The sequence below is a fragment of the Salmo salar genome, chromosome 14 (genome assembly GCF_965601325.2).
Source record: "Salmo salar chromosome 14, fSalSal1, whole genome shotgun sequence".
Taxonomy (NCBI): Eukaryota; Metazoa; Chordata; class Actinopteri; order Salmoniformes; family Salmonidae; genus Salmo; species Salmo salar.
Window position 1 is genome coordinate 75,177,711 of NC_138304.1, and position 19,291 is coordinate 75,197,001.

General features: G+C 44.1%; 1 protein-coding gene across 1 annotated transcript in view; it reads right to left on the reverse strand.

Moving 5' to 3' along the window:
* LOC106569864 (teashirt homolog 1) overlaps positions 1 to 17,885 on the reverse strand; it is a 35,531-nt gene extending 17,646 nt beyond the window's left edge. Inside the window, exon 1 of the mRNA XM_014141542.3 lies at positions 16,893 to 17,885. Within this exon, the coding sequence (XP_013997017.3) occupies positions 16,893 to 16,932 (40 nt within the window). The 5' untranslated portion in view covers positions 16,933 to 17,885. The remainder of the gene's footprint in view (positions 1 to 16,892) is intronic.
* Between the last annotated feature and the right edge of the window lie 1,406 nt (positions 17,886 to 19,291).

Below are 19,291 nucleotides of genomic sequence, written 5' to 3' on the forward strand. Positions count from 1 at the left end.
ATGACCCCATTTGATTGGGCGTTGGGCTGGGCTGAGACTCCGGGGAAAAGGGAGAGAGAGAGAGAAAAAAAGAGTCATTAAGGAGTGAGTGATGAGTGGCAGGCATGGCTGACCTCCTCCAGGCCTTTTCTCTCTCACACCCTCCCTCCCTCCCTCCCATTTGCTCTCCCTCCCTCTCTCTCTTACTGCTTCTCTTTCACTCCTCCTCCTCTCTCACTTTCTCACTTGCTCCTCCCTCGCTCCTCTCTCCCTACTTATCAGTTCCTTGTCTTTTTCTTTCTCTCTATTCTACTCATGCTCTTTCTCTCTCTCCTCTATGCCCCACTCTCCCACCCAACCTCCCCCTCACTGTTTCTCGCTCCTCCTCTCTTTACACTCACTCTGCCCTGCCCCTTACCTTCCTCTTTACCACTCCCTCTGTGCCTTTTGCACTCCCCCTCTCACATCATGCTGTCTCCCTCTTTACCTCCGTCTATTTTTCCTCACTGTCCGCCCCAAGACTTAGACACTCTATCCCTCTATACTGTAACGCACGCACGCTCGCACTCACGCAGGGCTAACAGCCCTTGCATTATTGGCAACGAACAGACAGTGAATATTTCGAATTCTCTATTACCGGATTATCACTGCAACGATCAAGTGCGATTAAACATCATCTGCAGAGCAGTGAAACGTCACACTTGCGTAGTGTGTTTGAGCTCTACTACATTTTAGCTGGGAGTGCGCATCTACAAATCACCTTGCATCACATTGTGTGATCAAACGGATCCCGTCAAAGTCGCACTGATAATTGGATAAATTATAATTAGTTTCAATCCAACCAAAAACACCTATAGTCAATTAACCTTTTAACCTCTGAACCTGTGTCCTCACAGGCAGACAGATACTGAAGGCGTCAACAACGAACCGGGTCAATGATTGCCGGATGACCAGAGATATTAAAAACATGGATGTTTGAGTCAGCCACAATAGTTGGCCAATGTTCGACTTAGCTAATCACTGCCTGACTCTAGCTGTCTCGCTCTCTCAGTGTCAGACAGACAGGATTCAATCATTGCAGATGGCTTGATTAATTTTCCCCGCTGTGGGACAGATGAACAGACAGCAGGAGTAGAAGACAGAGGGACGTACAGACAGACCACTTGAAAGACAGTCAGACTAACGCACACACAAGTCTTCAGACAGACCGTATGAGAGATTGAGTGACAAGACAGACATGGGAAAGAGAGACAGACATATGAGAGATCCGCTGAAAGGGCATACAGACAATTTGAAAGACAGAGAGTCCGAACAACCCACAGTAAGCCGTACTAACAGACAGACAAGTCTTAAGACAGACTGTATGACAGACTACGTGACAGGGCAGACATGACACAGACAGAGAGACAGACAGAGAAGGGGTCTGGAGGGTCTGGGGGCACCCCACTGTTCCCTAAGACAGAAGACTTAGAGTCGAGCTTAGAGCCCCCCCAGTGACTGACACTGTCTGAGTCTGCATTGGACCAAAGAAAGCTTTCGGCCCATTTTGTGGCCACATGTGCCATCGAAGAAACCAGACAAAAAGCAGTAAATTGCTCTCCTCCTTTCCCTCTCCAAAACCTATTGAGATTCTACAACCAGGACGTATGGCGCTTCATGACTATCGACAGTGCTAGAACGAGGAAAGGAACATATAAAACAGGTTTGCCAGAGTGCTGCATAGGACACAAGCTCACTGAGCCGAAGAGAGAAGTGCATTACACTCTCTCCTTTTGTCTTCTAGTTCATATTCTTATAACAGGCTCGCTGGCTCTGCGCGGTTACACCTTGAGGGAGAGAGAAGGGGATGAATAAAGAGAGAAAGAATAAGCGAGAGAGTATGAGAGAGTAGATTAAGGCAGAGAGGTAGACAAAATGAGAGAGAATATGAGAGAGAGAGAGGACAGAGGTAGAAACGAGAGACAAATAGGGAGAGAGCGAGAGAGAGAGAGAGAGAGAGAGAGAGAGAGAGAGAGAGAGAGAGCAATAAAGATGAGACCGAGACTGTGACAGAGAGATTGAGGAAGGAGAGAGAAATGGAAAAAGAGAGAGGGAGGTGAGGCTTCAGCAGAAAGCTGTGCAACCTGCCCTGGCGTCTGGTCCAGTCTCAAGGACAAACTGTCATCTGTGGGCAGTATCCATTCCCAGATATCTTATCTACAGGGCCCAGTAAACTGTTGTCCGGGAAAAAATTATATTCATTGCTTTTCTAAGACCCTTATCGGTTAAATAAACACTCCTCGGGGATAGAAATCCCCCCCCATCTCAATGTGCTGAGACCAGCTTTTATCCATCAGCTCGCAGCAAAAACAGCACCAATTTTTATTTGTCTTAAGTCGTGATATACTGCGAACGCAGATTTAGAGTTGTGGATTTATATCGAAATACCCCAAATCCCGAACAAAGGGAGAAAAAGATGAGTAGCATCGCAATGTAAACATCTCAACCCCAACAAGTAAGGTAGGGGAAACAAAACGCAAGGGGTTAACACATTTCAAGTGAAACTTTAATGAGACGAACGATACAACAACGTCTTGTAAAGCAGTACGTTTGACTTTTCTGTCAAATGTGTTGTTGTTACGGGATGTTTCTCCAAGTATGGCAGTTTAGTCACACATGCTTATGGCTTGTTGATACCCCTGGTGTGTCTGGAAAGCCTTATAGATGGAAGTCTGTGTAACAAGTCACTGATTAGGGGTTCAACATAATATTTTTCACTGGGCCTGGCTAATTGAAATGCACTCAGACAAAGTATTTTGGGACTGGTCTTCTGGACTAAAGGCAATTTTAATGGAGGCTTAATCTGGGTCTGGGAAAAAATGGCCCTTGTTGACACAGCAATGTACTCTGAGTGATAGGAAGAGAATCTGATATTTGATCAATGCTGAAGCCAAATGAATCCTGAGGAATGTTCTGGCACAATTTATTTGGAGCATTAAATGCCAACACCCTTCAATCCTTAGTCTTTGTGCTATCTAAGCATGAGGAAACTGCTGCTGATGTCATGAAACTTCCCAAGTGTCAATTGGCTGTTCATGACGTGGCTTGATTCCATGTTAGCATGATTACACTAGCTAACATGGAACACTGTTGCCACCTTCAAGTAGTCGTTAATACACGCTACCCTATCAAAAGCATCCATCCAGAGCACGCACGCACACGCACACACACACACAGAAATGACTACCTGAAATGGGCCTGTATTTCATTTCCCCCCTCCCTCTCCTACCCTCAGCTTGCCCAAGGGTGTTAGTGCTCCTCAGCGTAAAATGGGGGGCCTGTGATAAGAGAGAGTGTGTGAGAGAAAGAGAGAGAGAGATTGTTCTAGATCCCACTGCCTCTAAGGGAACATATATCCACCTAGCAACAGCTGTAGGACAGTGTGTGTGTGTGTGTCCAACATATATCCACCTGGCAACAGAGGCAGGACAGAGTTTGCAGGAGTGAGGGGGGGTGTGTGTGTGTGTGTGTGTGTGTGTGTGTGTGTGTGTGTGTGTGTGTGTGTGTGAGTATGTATCTGTGTGCACGTGTGTAGTGCAGACACATCTAGTCAAGGGCTAATAACAGCGCGGCGGGAGTCGCTGGCCCTCGTAAATCAATGGGGAGAATAATTGCTAATACACTGGTTATCGATTAACGAGGCTACCCCGCCGCCCGACGGCTCAATTTCAATGGGGGGCTGTGGCTACGTGCTAACAGTGCTAACACAGCGACAAGGGTAAAGTGTTATTTCTCTTGCACGCAACACAGCTGGGCTGGGTGTTTTGTAGTGGGGGGGTAGTAGAAATGACTGGGGGCCTCGCCAGTAATTCTTAATTGACACCTGTCAGGGTAATGGCGGCAGTCACAGCTGCTGCGGGAGAATTTCTCCCCACTCCTGTTCATCTGTCACTTTTAATACCTTTTCCTTGCAGTCCCCCGCCCCCCCGCTCTTTCTTTTTCACTACTTTTTTCACTCTCTTCCCTCCACTCACCCTTTAATTCACTCTACTACATTAGTGTCCAAAGCTTCTGCTAAGGTAATAAAGAGGATTTTTATTTGTGTGATTTTGTTTTGTTTTGTACAGAGAGGTTAAGATAGGAAGTGGAAAACAGGCAGTTGATAAGTTAGGGGAGGAGCTACACAAAGCTCCCGGATGTTGATTTCTTCTGAAAGGCAGTTAGAGTTGGATATCAGAGAGCTGCTTTTTGTTTCTTGCTAATTGGTCATTCAGATGAAATAATACATGCTAAATATGGTCCAAAAAAAGCAGGCTGAAACTCACTGTCCAATATATAAAATAAAACATTGCGCTTGCGCCAAATGCACTAAACGAGCTCTTCACAGGTTTATCAATCCTTTACTCATAAAATTGTAATGGTTTGTAAAAACAAAAGAAAAATGAATCAAACTCTGTCACGTACTGGCCGTGTCAGAATTAGAGGTCAACCGATTAATCGGAATGGCCGATTAATTAGGGCCGATTTCAAGTTTTCCTAACAATCGGAAATCGGTATTTTTGGACACCGATTAAAAAAAATGTTTTAATGATTTTTTTACACCTTTATTTAACTAGGCAAGTCAGTTATGAACACATTCTTATTTTCAATGACGGCCTAGGAACGGTGGGTTAACTGCACTGTTCAGGTGCAGAACGACAGATTTTTACCTTGTCAGCTCGGAGATTCGTTTTTGCAACCTTCGAGTTACTAGTCCAACGCTCTAACCACCTGCCTTACATTGCACTCCACGAGGAGCCTGCGTGGCACGCTGACTACCTGTTACGCGAGGGCAGCAAGAATTAAAGCTAGCATTAAACTAATAAAAAACAAACAATCTTCACATAATCACTAGTTAACTACACATGGTTGATGATATTACTAGTTTATCTAGCATGTCCTGCGCTGCATATAATCGATGCGGTGCCTGTTAATTTCTCATTGAATCACAGCCTACTTCGCCAAACGGGTGATGATTTAGCACTGTCGTTGCACCAAACCTAACCATAAACATCAATGCCTTTCTTTAAAATCAATACACAAGTATATATTTTTAAACCTGCATACTTAGTTAATATTGCCTGCTAACATGAATGTCTTATAATTAGGGAAATTGTGTCACTTCTCTTCCGTTCCGTGCAAGCAGTCAGGGTATATGCAGCAGTTTGGGCCGCCTGGCTCATTGCGAACTGTGTGAAGTCCATTTATTCCTAACAAAGACCGTAATTCATTTGCCAGAATTGTACATAATTATGACATAACATTGAAGGTTGTACAATGTAACAGCAATATTTTGACTTAGGGATGCCACCCGTTAGAGAAAATACGGAACGGTTCCGTATTTCACTGAAAGAATAAACGTTTTGTTTTCGAAATTATAGTTTCCGGATTCGACCATATTAATGACTTCCCTGTCTTCCCTGTGGCTCAGTTGGTAGAGCATGGTGTTTGCAATGCCAGCATGGTGTGTGCAACGCCAGGGTTGTGGGTTCGATTCCCACGGGGGGCCAGTACAAAAAAGAAAAAAAAGAAATGAAATGTATGCATTCACAACTGTAAGTCGCTCTGGATAAGAGTGTCTGCTAAATGACTAAAATGTAAAAAATGTAATGACCAAAGGCTCGTATTTCTGTGTGTTGTTATGATTAAGTCTATGATTTGATATTTGATAGAGCAGTCTGACTGAGCGATGGTAGGCAGCAGCAGGCTCGTAAGCATTCATTCAAACAGCACTTTCATGCGTTTGCCAGCAGCTCTTCGCAATGCTTCATGCATTGAGCTGTTTATGACTTCAAGCCTATCAACTCCCGAGATTAGGCTGGTGTAACCGATGTGAAATGGCTAGCTAGTTAGCGGGGTGCGCGCTAACAGCGTTTCAATCGGTGACGTCACTCGCTCTGAGACTTGGAGTAGTTGTTCCCCTTGCTCTGCAAGGGCCGCGGCTTTTGTGGAGCGATGGGTAACGATGCATCGAGGGTGGCTGTTGTCGATGTGTTCCTGGTTCGAGCCCAGGTAGGGGCGAGGAGAGGGACGCAAGCTATACTGTTACACTGGCAATACTAAAGTGCCTATAAGAACATCCAATAGTCAAAGGTGTATGAAATACAAATGGTATAGAGAGAAATAGTCCTATAATTCCTATAATAACTACAACCTAAAACTTCTTACCTGGTAATATTGAAGAATCATGTTAAAAGGAACCACCAGCTTTCATATGTTCTCATGTTCTGAGCAAGGAACTTAAACGTTAGCTTTTTTACATGGCACATATTGCACTTTTACTTTCTTCTCCAACACTTTGTTTTTGCATTATTTAAACCAAATTGAACATGTTTCATTATTTATATGAGGCTAAATTGATTTTATTGATGTATTATACACTGCTCAAAAAAATAAAGGGAACACTTAAACAACACATCCTAGATCTGAATGAAAGAAATAATCTTATTAAATACTTTTTTCTTTACATAGTTGAATGTGCTGACAACAAAATCACACAAAAATAATCAATGGAAATCCAATTTATCAACCCATGGAGGTCTGGATTTGGAGTCACACTCAAAATTAAAGTGGAAAACCACACTACAGGCTGATCCAACTTTGATGTAATGTCCTTAAAACAAGTCAAAATGAGGCTCAGTAGTGTGTGTGGCCTCCACGTGCCTGTATGACCTCCCTACAACGCCTGGGCATGCTCCTGATGAGGTGGCGGATGGTCTCCTGAGGGATCTCCTCCCAGACCTGGACTAAAGCATCCGCCAACTCCTGGACAGTCTGTGGTGCAACGTGGCGTTGGTGGATGGAGCGAGACATGATGTCCCAGATGTGCTCAGTTGGATTCAGGTCTGGGGAACGGGCGGGCCAGTCCATAGCATCAATGCCTTCCTCTTGCAGGAACTGCTGACACACTCCAGCCACATGAGGTCTAGCATTGTCTTGCATTAGGAGGAACCCAGGGCCAACTGCACCAGCATATGGTCTCACAAGGGGTCTGAGGATCTCATCTCGGTACCTAATGGCAGTCAGGCTACCTCTGGCGAGCACATGGAGGGCTGTGCAGCCCCCCAAAGAAATGCCACCCCACACCATGACTGACCCACCGCCAAACCGGTCATGCTGGAGGATGTTGCAGGCAGCAGAACGTTCTCCACGGCGTCTCCAGACTCTGTCACATCTGTCACGTGCTCAGATTGAACCTGCTTTCATCTGTGAAGAGCACAGGGCGCCAGTGGCGAATTTGCCAATCTTGGTGTTCTCTGACAAATGCCAAACGTCCTGCACAGTGTTGGGCTGTAAGCACAACCCCCACCTGTGGACGTCGGGCTCTCATACCACCCTCATGGAGTCTGTTTCTGACCGTTTGAGCAGACACATGCACATTTGTGGCCTGCTGGAGGTCATTTTGCAGGGCTCTGGCAGTGCTCCTCCTGCTCCTCCTTGCACAAAGGCGGAGGTAGCGGTCCTGCTGCTGGGTTGTTGCCGTCCTACGGCCTCCTCCACGTCTCCTGATGTACTGGCCTGTCTCCTGGTAGCACCTCCATGCCCTGGACACTACGCTGACAGACACAGCAAACCTTCTTGACACAGCTCGCATTGATGTGCCATCCTGGATGAGCTGCACTACCTGAGCCACTTGTGTGGGTTGTAGACTCCGTCTCATGCTACCACTAGAGTGAAAGCACCGCCAGCATTCAAAAGTGACCAAAACATCAGCTAGGAAGCATAGGAACTGAGAAGTGGTCAGTGGTCACCACCTGCTGAACCACTCCTTTATTGGGGGTGTCTTGCTTATTGCCTATAATTTCCACCTGTTGTCTATTCCATTTGCACAACAGCATGTGAAATGTATTGTCAATCAGTGTTGCTTCCTAAGTGGACAGTTTGATTTCAAAGAAGTGTGATTGACTTGGAGTTACATTGTGTTGTTTAAGTGTTCCCTTTATTTTTTTTAGCAGTATATTAAGTTAAAATAAGTGTTCATTCAGTATTGTTGTAATTGTCATTATTACAAATAAATAAAATAAAAATCATAATCAGTCGACCTCTAGTCAGAATACCCAAACTAGCGTACTACATACTAAAAATGCATAGTATGTACTCATCGTCGCATACTATTTAGGTTTTGGAAAAAAGTATGCAGTATGCCACGGCTGCAGCGTACTACTTTGCTATGGCTTCGCATATATAACTGGCTAGCTAGTTTAAACATGAAGTTGTCTATCAACAACAGCAAGCTTTTGGGTATAGAGCTAACTTCAACTCCTGCTAAATCACACAGCTAACGTTAGCTACAGTATTTAGCTACAGTAAAGGCACGTCAGGCTACTTTTAGAAAACTATAGAATGTCTAAGCCCTCACTTTATCCGGGTTGAATTCATTGTGGGTGTGAAATTCACAAAAAGTTGACAATTCATTGAGAAGCCGAAATGAGTATGACATCCAGACATTTACAGCATTTTTGAAAAAATCACATACTATTTTTCCCCATTCTCAAACGGCCTACTATTTAGGAGGCTAGTATGGGTATTTGGACACAGCCACTGTAATTCAGTACACAGAGAAATCCTCACAGAGTCTGTTGTTCTAGCTAATCGACACAAACAGAGGACTGCCTAACATCATACACCCTTTCCAAAAACACCATGTGACTGGCACTTATCAGTTAACACCCACATTACTCCGACACAGGTGCGCACTCTCCCTCACGCACGCACACACACAAACCTTGATGTAAGCTCAGAGAAGACTAGAGTGAGAGCCTATAAACTACCCTTATCCTCTCAAGTCAAAGGAAACATAGGAAAGGAGGAAAAACAATAACACACACACAAACACTTAACAATCCCCCCCCCCCCACACACACACACACACACACACACACACACACACACACACACACACTGATGGAGGCCGTTCAGACAGGGACTCTCCAAAGTACACATTGACCTCAGAGTGTACTCCGGACTTCCACTCTCCCTCCTCTCCAGGTCATGACTCTTCCTTTCTTCCATTTAATTGTATTGTCTCTGTCTCACTCTCTCTCCGTCTCTGTCTCATGCTGATAGAAATGAGAGGACAGATGTATATCACACAGTACCAGTCAAAAGTTTGGACAAACCTACTCATTCAAGGGTTTTTCTTTATTTTGAGTAATAGTGAAGACATCACAACTATGAAATAACACATATGGAATAATGTAGTAAAAAAGATTTAAACAAATAAAAATATATTTTCTAGTTTAGATTCTTCAAAGTAGCCACTCGTTGCCTTGATGACAGCTTTGCACACTTGGCACTCTCAACCAGCTTCACCTAGAATGCTTTTCCAACAGTCTTGAAGGAGTTCCCACATATGCTGAGCACTTGTTGGCTGCTTTTCCTTCACTCCGCGGTCCAACTCAACCCAAACCATATCAATTGGCTTGAGGTTTGGTGATTGTGGAGGCCAGGTCATCTGATGCAGCACTCCATCACTCTCCTTCTTCAAATAGTCCTTACACAGCCTGGTGGTGCATTGGGTCATTGTCCTGTTGAAAAACAAATGATAGTCCCACTAAGCGCAAACCAGATGGGGTGGCGTATCGCTGCAGAATGCTGTAGTAGCCATGCTGGTTAAGTGTGCCTTGAATTCTAAATAAATCATTGACAGTGTCACCAGCAAAGCATCCCCACACCATCACACCTCCTCCTCCATGCTTCACGGTGGGAACTACACATTCCGAGATCATCCATTCACCTACTCTGCGTCTCACAAAGACACGGCGGTTGGAAACAAAAATATCAAATTTGGACTCATCAGACCAAAGGACAGATTATCCATTGCTTGTGTTTCTTGGCCCAAGCAAGTCGCTTTTTCTAATTGGTGTCATTTAGTAGTGTTTCTTTGTAGAAATTCGACCATGATGGCCTGATTCAAGCAGTCTCCTCTGAACAGATGATGTTGAGATGTGTCTGTTACTTGAACTCTGTCAAGCATTTATTTGGGCTGCAATTTCTGAGGCTGGTAACTCTAATGAACTTATCCTCTGCAGCAGAGGTATCTCTTGGTCTTCCATTTCTGTGGTGGTCCTCATGAGAGCCAGTTTCATCATAGCGCTTGATGGTTTTTGCGACTGCACTTGAAGAAACTTTCAAAGTTCTTAATTTTCCGGATTGGCTGACCATCATATCTTAAAGTAGTTATGGACTGTTATTTCTCTTTGCTTATTTGAGCTGTTCCTGCCATAATATGGACTTGGTCTTTTACCAAATAGGGCTTCTCTATGCCACCCCTACCTTGTCACAACACAACTGATTGGCTCAAACGTATTAAGAAGGGAAGAAATTCCACAAATTAACAAGGCACACCTGTTAATTGAAATGCATTCCAGGTGACTACCTCATTAATGTTTTTTTTTATTTAACTAGGCAAGTCAGTTAACAACAAATTCTTATTTACAATGACAGCCTAGGAGCAGTGGGTTAAGTGCCAGAGCAACAGATTTGTACCTTGTCAGCTCAGGGATTCGATCTAGCAACCTTTCGGTTACCGGCCCAATGCTCTAACCACTAGGCTACTTGCCACCCCATGAAGCTGGTTGAGAGAATGCAAAGAGTGTGCAAAGCTGTGATCGAGGCAAAGGGTGGCTACATTGAAGAATCTCTAATATAACATATATTTGTATTTCTTTAACACTTTTTTGGTTACTACATGATTCCATTAGTGCTATTTCATAGCTTTGACGTCTTCACTATTATTTTCCAATGTAGAAAATAGTCAAAACAAAGAAAAACCCTGGAATGAGTAGGTGTGCCCAAACTTTTTGACATGTACTGTATATGCGAGAAAGACAGAATAAAACTCCCTCAGAGTGTATGGAAACTCAGCTCTCCCCGGCTGCGTAAAAGCTTGTTAAACCCAAGGATAGTTTTACCTCGGCGGCGCTGCTGCTGAGGCAGACGGCTTCACATCGTCACTCTCTTGGCACTCTTTTAATCCAGGCATATTTTTTTCACCACTCTTTCTTTTCCATAAGAGCAGTCATCGATCTTCATTTGTCACTTAACCTCCATGTAGATGAGGAAGGGGAGTATGTGTGCGTGTGTGTGTGTGCAACTCTTTGATTTCCTATAGGCCCCCTGGCTGCAACCCCAGATGCAAATTGAAACTATTTGCGTTGAGGGATAAGGGGGCAAACATGACTATCGACTACAAGAGTCAATATCAACTGTTAATGAAACTTTGCATATAGCTTAGGTAACTATAGCTTGGGTAACGAGACAGTGGCAGCTACACACAGACTCGCACAGACACACACACACATACCACAGCTTAGGTTAAGAGATGCAACGTCTGATAACCTGCAATGTCTGACAACCTGAGGGCTACCAAACGTTTAGTCTGAAAACACAGGAAGAGAAACACCAAAAAGTAAGCAACATATAGCTTACATCCGTTCGTAATGGAACCCCCCCCCCCCCACTATATAAACAAACTGTACAGACGGAAGATAGATATCGAGGTGATGCAAGACAATATGCAATGCAACCTATACAATGTACTGACGCCTAAACCATCCCTGTTATAGGACACTTCTACAAGACTCATGGAAACTCAGCTTAGGTCTGAGGATCACCGCAGCCATTATCTAGCAGTGTTATATTGCCTCCGCAACTTCGAATTGATTAGCCAGGTAGTCCATTTGTCTGCTGCCCCCCACACCCCTTCTAAATAATTGAGTTAATACTGCGACTGGAGGTGTGTGTGTGTGCGCGACCGAACGTGTCTGTGTGTGGGGACCTGGGTTAATATCAACTTGATTACATCAAGGCAGCTGCGGAACTTGACACTTGCTGAATTTGTCAGCATTAATCGGCGGGGCCCTGTCACTAGATCCGTCAGCATCCCAGATAATTATGGAGTCGGGCTAATGATGCCGCTAGCTGCCGCCCGCTTGACGTCGAGCGAAGGGAGGAAGCTTAACTTTATCCCCCCCCTCTCTTTCGGTTGATAATTAAGAGACTCATCTCCTTTTGACTGGGGAGAACATCACTGGAAAAGGTGTGATTTTATGGAAAAGGCGTTTTGTGTTGGTCGCAGTTTCTTGTTTGTCGTTGAGGTGATGAATAAGTATCTGAATATTATGGAGTTTATCCTGGGTAGGTCGTACAATAACATTTTTGCGTGTAGAGGTATAGAAGATAATTGTATTGCAAATCAACACTTATGAACACGTACTGTATTGCAAGTGGCAAATGGTACTATTACAACAAGACAAGACAAGGCCTCAATATCTTATCACCCTTGGAGAGAATCTCGGCATTGGTGATGACGTGAAATGTGACATTCTGCACTCTTGTAGTACAGGTTGCATCAAAGTACAAATATCAATATAAATATTTTGATTACATATTTAAGTAGCATTTGTCGACAGTGGCAAAAGGTCAGAGTTTGTCACCCATAAGCTCTAGTATGAAAATCCACTACATATACACAAAAGCATGTGGACACCCCTCCAAATGAGTGAATTTGGCTATTTCAGCCACACCCGTTACTGACAGGTGTATAAAATCAGGCACACCGCCATGCAATCTCCATAAACAAACATTGACAGTAGAACGGGCTTACTGAAGAGCTCCGTGACGTTCAAAGTGGCAACTTCATAGGATGCCACCTTTCCAACATGTTAGTTCGTCAATATTCTGCCTTGCTAGAGCTGCCCCGGTCAACTGTAAGTGCTGTTATTGTGAAGTGGAAACATCTAGGAGCAACAACGGTTCAGCCGCGAAGTGGTAGGCCACACAAGCTCACATACTGCAGAGTGCTGAAGCGCATCTCACGTAAAAATTGTTTGTCCTCGGTTGCAACACTCACTACTGAGTTCCAAATTGCCTTTGGAAGCAACGTCAGCACAAGAACTGTTTGTCCGGGAACTTCATGAAATGGGTTTCCATGGTCGAGCAGCCGCACACAAGCCTAAGGTGGAGGAGGAATAATGGTCTGGGGCTGTTTTTCATGGTTCGGGCTAGGCCCCCCTCCTTAGTTCCAGTAAAGGGAAATCTTAACACTACAGCATACAATGACATTCTAGACGATTCTGTGCTCGGTGTGGAAAAACTTGATTGGCCTGCACAGAGCCCTGACCTCAACCTCATCGAACACCTTCGGGATTAATTGGAACGACGAGTGCGAGCCAGGCTTAATCGCCCAACATCAATGCCTAACCTGACTAATGCTCTTGTGGCTGAATGAAAGTAAGTCCCCACAGCAATGTTCTAACATCTAGTGGAAAGCCCTCACAGAAGAGTGGAGGCTGTTATAGCAGTGAAGGGGGGGACCAACTCCATATTAATAACCATGATTTTGGAATGAGCTGTTCGACGAGCAGGTGTGCACATACTTTTGGTCATTTAGTGTAACAAAGCTTCTCTGGACCCATTTGTAAAGAAAAGTAGTACTCTCTTATATAACGACACTTGCGTTACATAGGCTACCGATTGTTTATCTCTGGCTTGAAAATGTATGAAGTACAGTAAGCCTACCCTGGACTTGCAAGTCACTCCAAATATGAGCGTCTAACAAAATAAAAACACACCCAAAATGAGAATGAAGCACCCTCCCGGAGATCAAATGACTGCAGCAAAAATTGCTGCTGCTCGGATTGCACCGCATCGAACGGAACTGCCAAAACTAACAGATGCAGCTATGTTGTTCCAAATGGAGGGGAGCTTGATGTACAGTAACTGGCCGTTATAGAAACAAGGTACAGCGCCCTCCGAGGGGCTAGAAATCACCATTAAGGCAGAGACCTCCATTTTAAAACAGTGATATTCAATCGTCTTTCAGTAAAATTAGGCTAGTTGTTTTCGCATTCTTCTTTCCCTGACTGCAGTGTGTGTTTGTGTCAAGATTTTAATTTAACTTAAAATATGTGTTTTGAGTTGTCTGTGTGTGTGTGCGTGCGTGTGTGGTAGGGGTGCATTTTTTTCAGTAAGGAAGGAGTCTCTCTGTCACACAAACACACTAACTAGTTCTTGTCACAGTGTATTGACGGAGACCACCATATGTCACGCACTGGAAATAATGGAAAGACGATGCCTGCCAACTTTTGATTGAACATTACTGCCAGTGATGCATGTGCCTTTCACTAAACAGACAATTAAATCAATATTCAAAAGCTGGATGGGAGTCGAGCAGGGAGCCGATGGTCGGTTAAGTGCACAAGCTGCTGGGTCAGATAATTCAGCAGCATTTTGTACAACTCAGTGCATGGTAAAACTAGGCTAAAGCATGCAATATATTCCCCTCCTGTTAAGTGTGCACATTGGATACGTGCATACCATAATGACGTGCAGTGCAGTTTACCAGTCCCAAATAATGTTTTTGCTGTGGGTAGTTGCATGGTCCAATTTAGTACAATGTATTCACGACAGTCTCAAGCCATTGTATTTATTAGGAGTTGACTGTAGCTTACATGCGTAGTGACAAAAACCCTTCTTTTCATAGGTTTTTCATAGGTTACCATTTTTTTTACTAGTTTATCCATATTACGTATTAATATCAGAATATCCTCACATTTATATCTCTGCAGTCAAGCTGAAATCACAGCCCCACAGAGTTCAAAGTCTCTCCTTCCCAACCTGCTTAACTTCACATTTCCAAAGTCTGTTTAATATTCTAGAACTGTTTTGTTCAGCAGCAGTCGGTAATGCCTGAACTTCAAAGGCAGTTTTCTCATTAGGTGACTGGTGGAAATCCCTGTCAATCATTCACTGTTCTAAGAAAAAACACCTCCAAAATGACAAGCTCAACTCTGGTCTTCTTTCATGATACTTCATAAAAATACCTAAGTGTCAAAGAAATCTTTGTGCATCTCACCAAAAATATACACTATATAAACAAAAGTATGTGGACAGCCCTTCAAATTAGTTGATTTGGCTATTTCAGCCACACCCGTTGCTGACAGGTGTATAAAATCGAGCACACAGCCATGCAATCTCTATAGACAAACATTGGCCTTACTGAACAGCTCAGTGACTTTCAACGTGGCACCATCATAGGATGCTATCTTTCCAACAAGTCAGTTAGTCAAATGTCTGCCCTGCTGGAGCTGCCCAGCTCATCTGTAAGTGCTGTTATTGTAAAGTGGAAACGTCTAGGAGCAACAACGGCTCAGCTGTGAAGTGGTAGGCCACACAAGCTCGCAGAGCGGGACCCTCGAGTGCTGAAGCACGTAAAAATCATCTGTACTCGGTTGCAACACTCACTACCGAGTTCCAAACTGCCTCTGGACACAACGCCAGCACAAGTACTGTTCTTTGGGAGCTTCATGAAGAGGGTTTCCATGGCCGAGCAACCGCACACAAGCCTAAAATCACCATGCGCAATGCCAAGCGTCGGCTGGAGTGGTGTAAAGCTCGCCACCATTGGACTCTGGAGCAGTGGAAATACATTCTCTGGAGTGAAGAATCACACTTCACTATCTGGCAGTCTGGCGGACGAATCTGAATTTGGAGGATGCCAGGAGAACGCTTACTGCCCCAATGCATAGTGCCAACTGTAAAGTCTGGTGGAGCAGAAATAATGGTCTAGGTCTGTTTTTCATGGTTTGGGCTAGCCCCCCCCCCTTAGTTCCAGTAAAGGGAAATCTTAACATTACAGCAAACAATTACATTCTAGACAATTCTCTGCTTCCAACTTTGTGTCAACAGTTTAAGGGAAGGCCCTTTCCTGATTCAGCATGACAATGTCCCCGAGCACAATGCGAGGCCATACAGAAATGGTTTGTCAAGATCGGGGTGGAAGAACTTGACTGGCCTGCCCAGACCTCAACCCCATTGAACACCTTTGGAATAAACTGGAACGCCGACTGTGAGCCAGGCCTAATCGCCCAACATCAGTGCCTGACATCACTAATGCTCTTGTGGCTGAATGGAAGCAAGTCCCCGCAGCAATGCTCCAACATCTAGTTGAAAGCCTTCCCAGAAGAGAGGATGCTGTTATAGCAGCAAAGGGGGGACCAACTCCATATCAATGCATATGATTTTGGAATGAGATGTTTGACGCACTATCAAAGCTGAAAACAAAAAGTGTGCACTCTGCATTGGCTACTATAACCTCAAATATAATCTAGGTGAGTAAAATTGGTAGAGTAGCCTAGTGAATCAGGACAGAGCAGCCTAGAGAGTCTGGAGTAGCCTAGAGAGTCTGGAGTAGCCTAGTGAGTCTGGAGTATTGTCAACATACTCTTAAGAGTATTGGGGTGTTACTTTCTGATCTTGACACGCCCCAGCAGCCTCCCTCCGCCTCCTTCCCTTGTCCCTCCCCCGTGGTCATTAATCTCAAAGTATTTACCCCTGCTTGGGAACTTAGCTTTCAATTAGTCTTTTCTCCTGCTTCTCGACAGGGGCCAAAGTTGTCCTTTGAGTGGCTCAAGCTGTCAAGCGCATGCGCGTTTCCATGGTGAATGATTTACTGATTATTATAAGGAATGAATAGATCAAAGGCAGTCGCATGACAGGCGATCAATCAGGCATCAAATCAAGGATGGCAATCCACGAGTGGAATACAGAGACTCAAACACTAGATAAAATGAGGGAACACACGTTCAATTGCATTGGGTCTATTATCTCTGTGTGTGAAAGTTCAATAGGCCGATGGGTTTTGACAACCTATATGTGCATTTTAACCTGTGACAGGAAACTGGAAAGTATTTCCATGATCTACAGGCTGGCAAATACTTTTTTTCTGGCCAATTTGAAAAAAGGTGTTACGTTTATCTCCTTTTGATTGTAAGCTAAATATGTATAACACAGAAGGCTATATTTCCGTTATGAATGTGTGTCTATTTAGGGCTATTTTAAATAAGGATGGGAAAAGGCGAACTTGAGGATATAGACTTCAGGGTTGTGCTTACCTACGGACCGCCTTGGCGCTTGCTGCTTTCTCCTCGGCATGCTGCTGGTAGACTTTCCGCTTGACTTTTCATGCAGAGACCAAAATAAAAGACGACCCAAGAGGAAACCAGTGCAACGAAATCAAAGCAAATATCTCGTCGTTTTGTCCTTCTCTTCAATAGAATCGGAATAGAAATGTCGATTCCCGTTCTTTGACTGGCAAAGGAAGTCTGAGCGTCGGTGAAAGTATTATTTTTTTATAAAAACCGAATTAATCTTTCCGCAATTGTTTGGCAAATGTCAAGAACCCAATAGCATATCTCTAAACAAAAAGATGTTTCTCTATGGATGTTTTGAGTAGAAACAGAGTAATAACTCATTGCATGATGATCAAAAATAGCAAGACCTCCGTTTAGGTTTCAGTATAACCGTGGAGAACGTGGACAGCAGCCAAAGCCTCTTCAATCCCGCCGTGCTTCCACGAAAGAAAGGATTCCACCCCTAGAACGACACTTTATAACCGATTTTTTCGCGTAGAAAGTAACAAAGAAGTCTTTCAATGTATCACAAACTTCCACGGCGATGGATAACGTTCCAGACTGTGTTTCCGCACAGGTGCTGTTCAGTTGTTCAATCTCTGCAAGTCGACACAAAATGGGAGAGAGAGATGGGATATGGACATTAGAGGGTTATGTCAATCAGTCCGTGTCAGTCATGATAGCCACGGCAGAAAGCTCAAACGGCTGTGCCGCCAACAAGCTACTTTCTGTCTCTCTTCAAGCGACCGAAACACCCAGAGCTCGATTCGGATAGCCTATTCCGACGATACTCACAAAAATGATGTCCTTTCGGCTTTCATGTGGACAGTTGATGTATTACTGCTCCAAAGACTTTTCCTAAACAAACGAAACGCCAACAGCTACTCCACGAAAGGATACGAATGTGGACCTATTGCTTATGTTTTACTCCAGATGGCGAAGCGGGGGTCTCGTCTCCGCAGTGAGAAATATGTATCGCACATTGGGGGGGATGCGCGACTGATCAGACAGGCTCAACTGATAGACAGACACATCGAGTTGCCTTTCCTGCCTCTCCGTTACTCCACCCCTCTGGACGCGTCACTCTGACAGTCAGAGCCCACCGTGTCAATCTTTTTAATTGTTCCGTTTTTTTCTCTCCATTATTTTCTATAACAGGATTATAGAACAGCCCCTGTCCAATGCAGTGCTCTGCTGAATAAAGTGTCTCCACGTCCATGCATTACGATGGTTCGTTTTCAAATTCGTCTTTAGCACACGAGACAGTAAGCCAACACGTAGGCCTATGTCTTAGGTTATTACTGCCTTCGTTTTGCATGGACTGCAAAATAGAAATAACTGATAATAAATAAATAAATAAAAACAGAAAAGAACAGTGACAGGATATTCTGTAGGCTATCTGTTCTGCTATTCTTTTCTCTTCTGAAATGCATTCTTTCTTGAACTTTTTAGGCCATATATTAGATTGCAGAGCTTCTGTAAAGGTATTTAGCATTTTTACCTCTTCAGTGACACCCTTAAAAATGGGCATTGAAAGTTGCAGATTGATTCGCTACACCTTGCTAAGAAGTGACTATTTCGCATGGGAAGGGGAGGGGCGCCGAGTGCACAAGTCCACTGTGACTGCAACAGTGCACTGCACTCCATCCCTATTCATTACTTATTCATCAATTTCTAACATTCACTATGTTATTAACATGCTGATACAACTGATTCTGCCCGACTGCACCGAGGAAGAATGGCTATTTGTACAATAACTGATAGCCAAGCTGTTGAAAGTATTATATACCTACGACATCAAGAGAACCCCAATTGACCGTGCAGTTAGTTTTCCTTTTCTTTTTTATGAGGCGCTCTTTAGCTACTGTGTGAGTGCATCTGTTACCTAATGCACTTTTGATGGCGCTAATTAGGCTAGCCTATAACTTGGGTGACATTGAAGCTGTGTTACGTTGCTCAGCAGTGTATACGCACGTCTCTACCCATCACCCCATGCAGCGGATATTTGGGAGAATTTCCCAGCGCAGCCCAGCTTCCATCACCACCACGGCCTCTGGTTCTTGCAAATGCACCAACTCTATACAAATTCTCGGGCGCATGGATGCGTCTTTGAGAGACGGATTAACTTTCCAACGCCCGGGCGGCCGGCAGACGAACCTTGCTTAAAACTGACCCTGGGTGAGTTCTCGGAATGTGCACTATATGTTAGCCTCTATCTGTTCAAGTTTCACGCCGCACGACTTCACTCTTTTTTTTTATGTTAGATATTTTTCTCAAGTCAAAAAGTAACAAATGATTAATCAAGAGACTACTGTCATCGTTTTATCCACTAAAATAAAATCCTTACTTCTCACTGTGCGACATTCTTGAGACATTGCCAA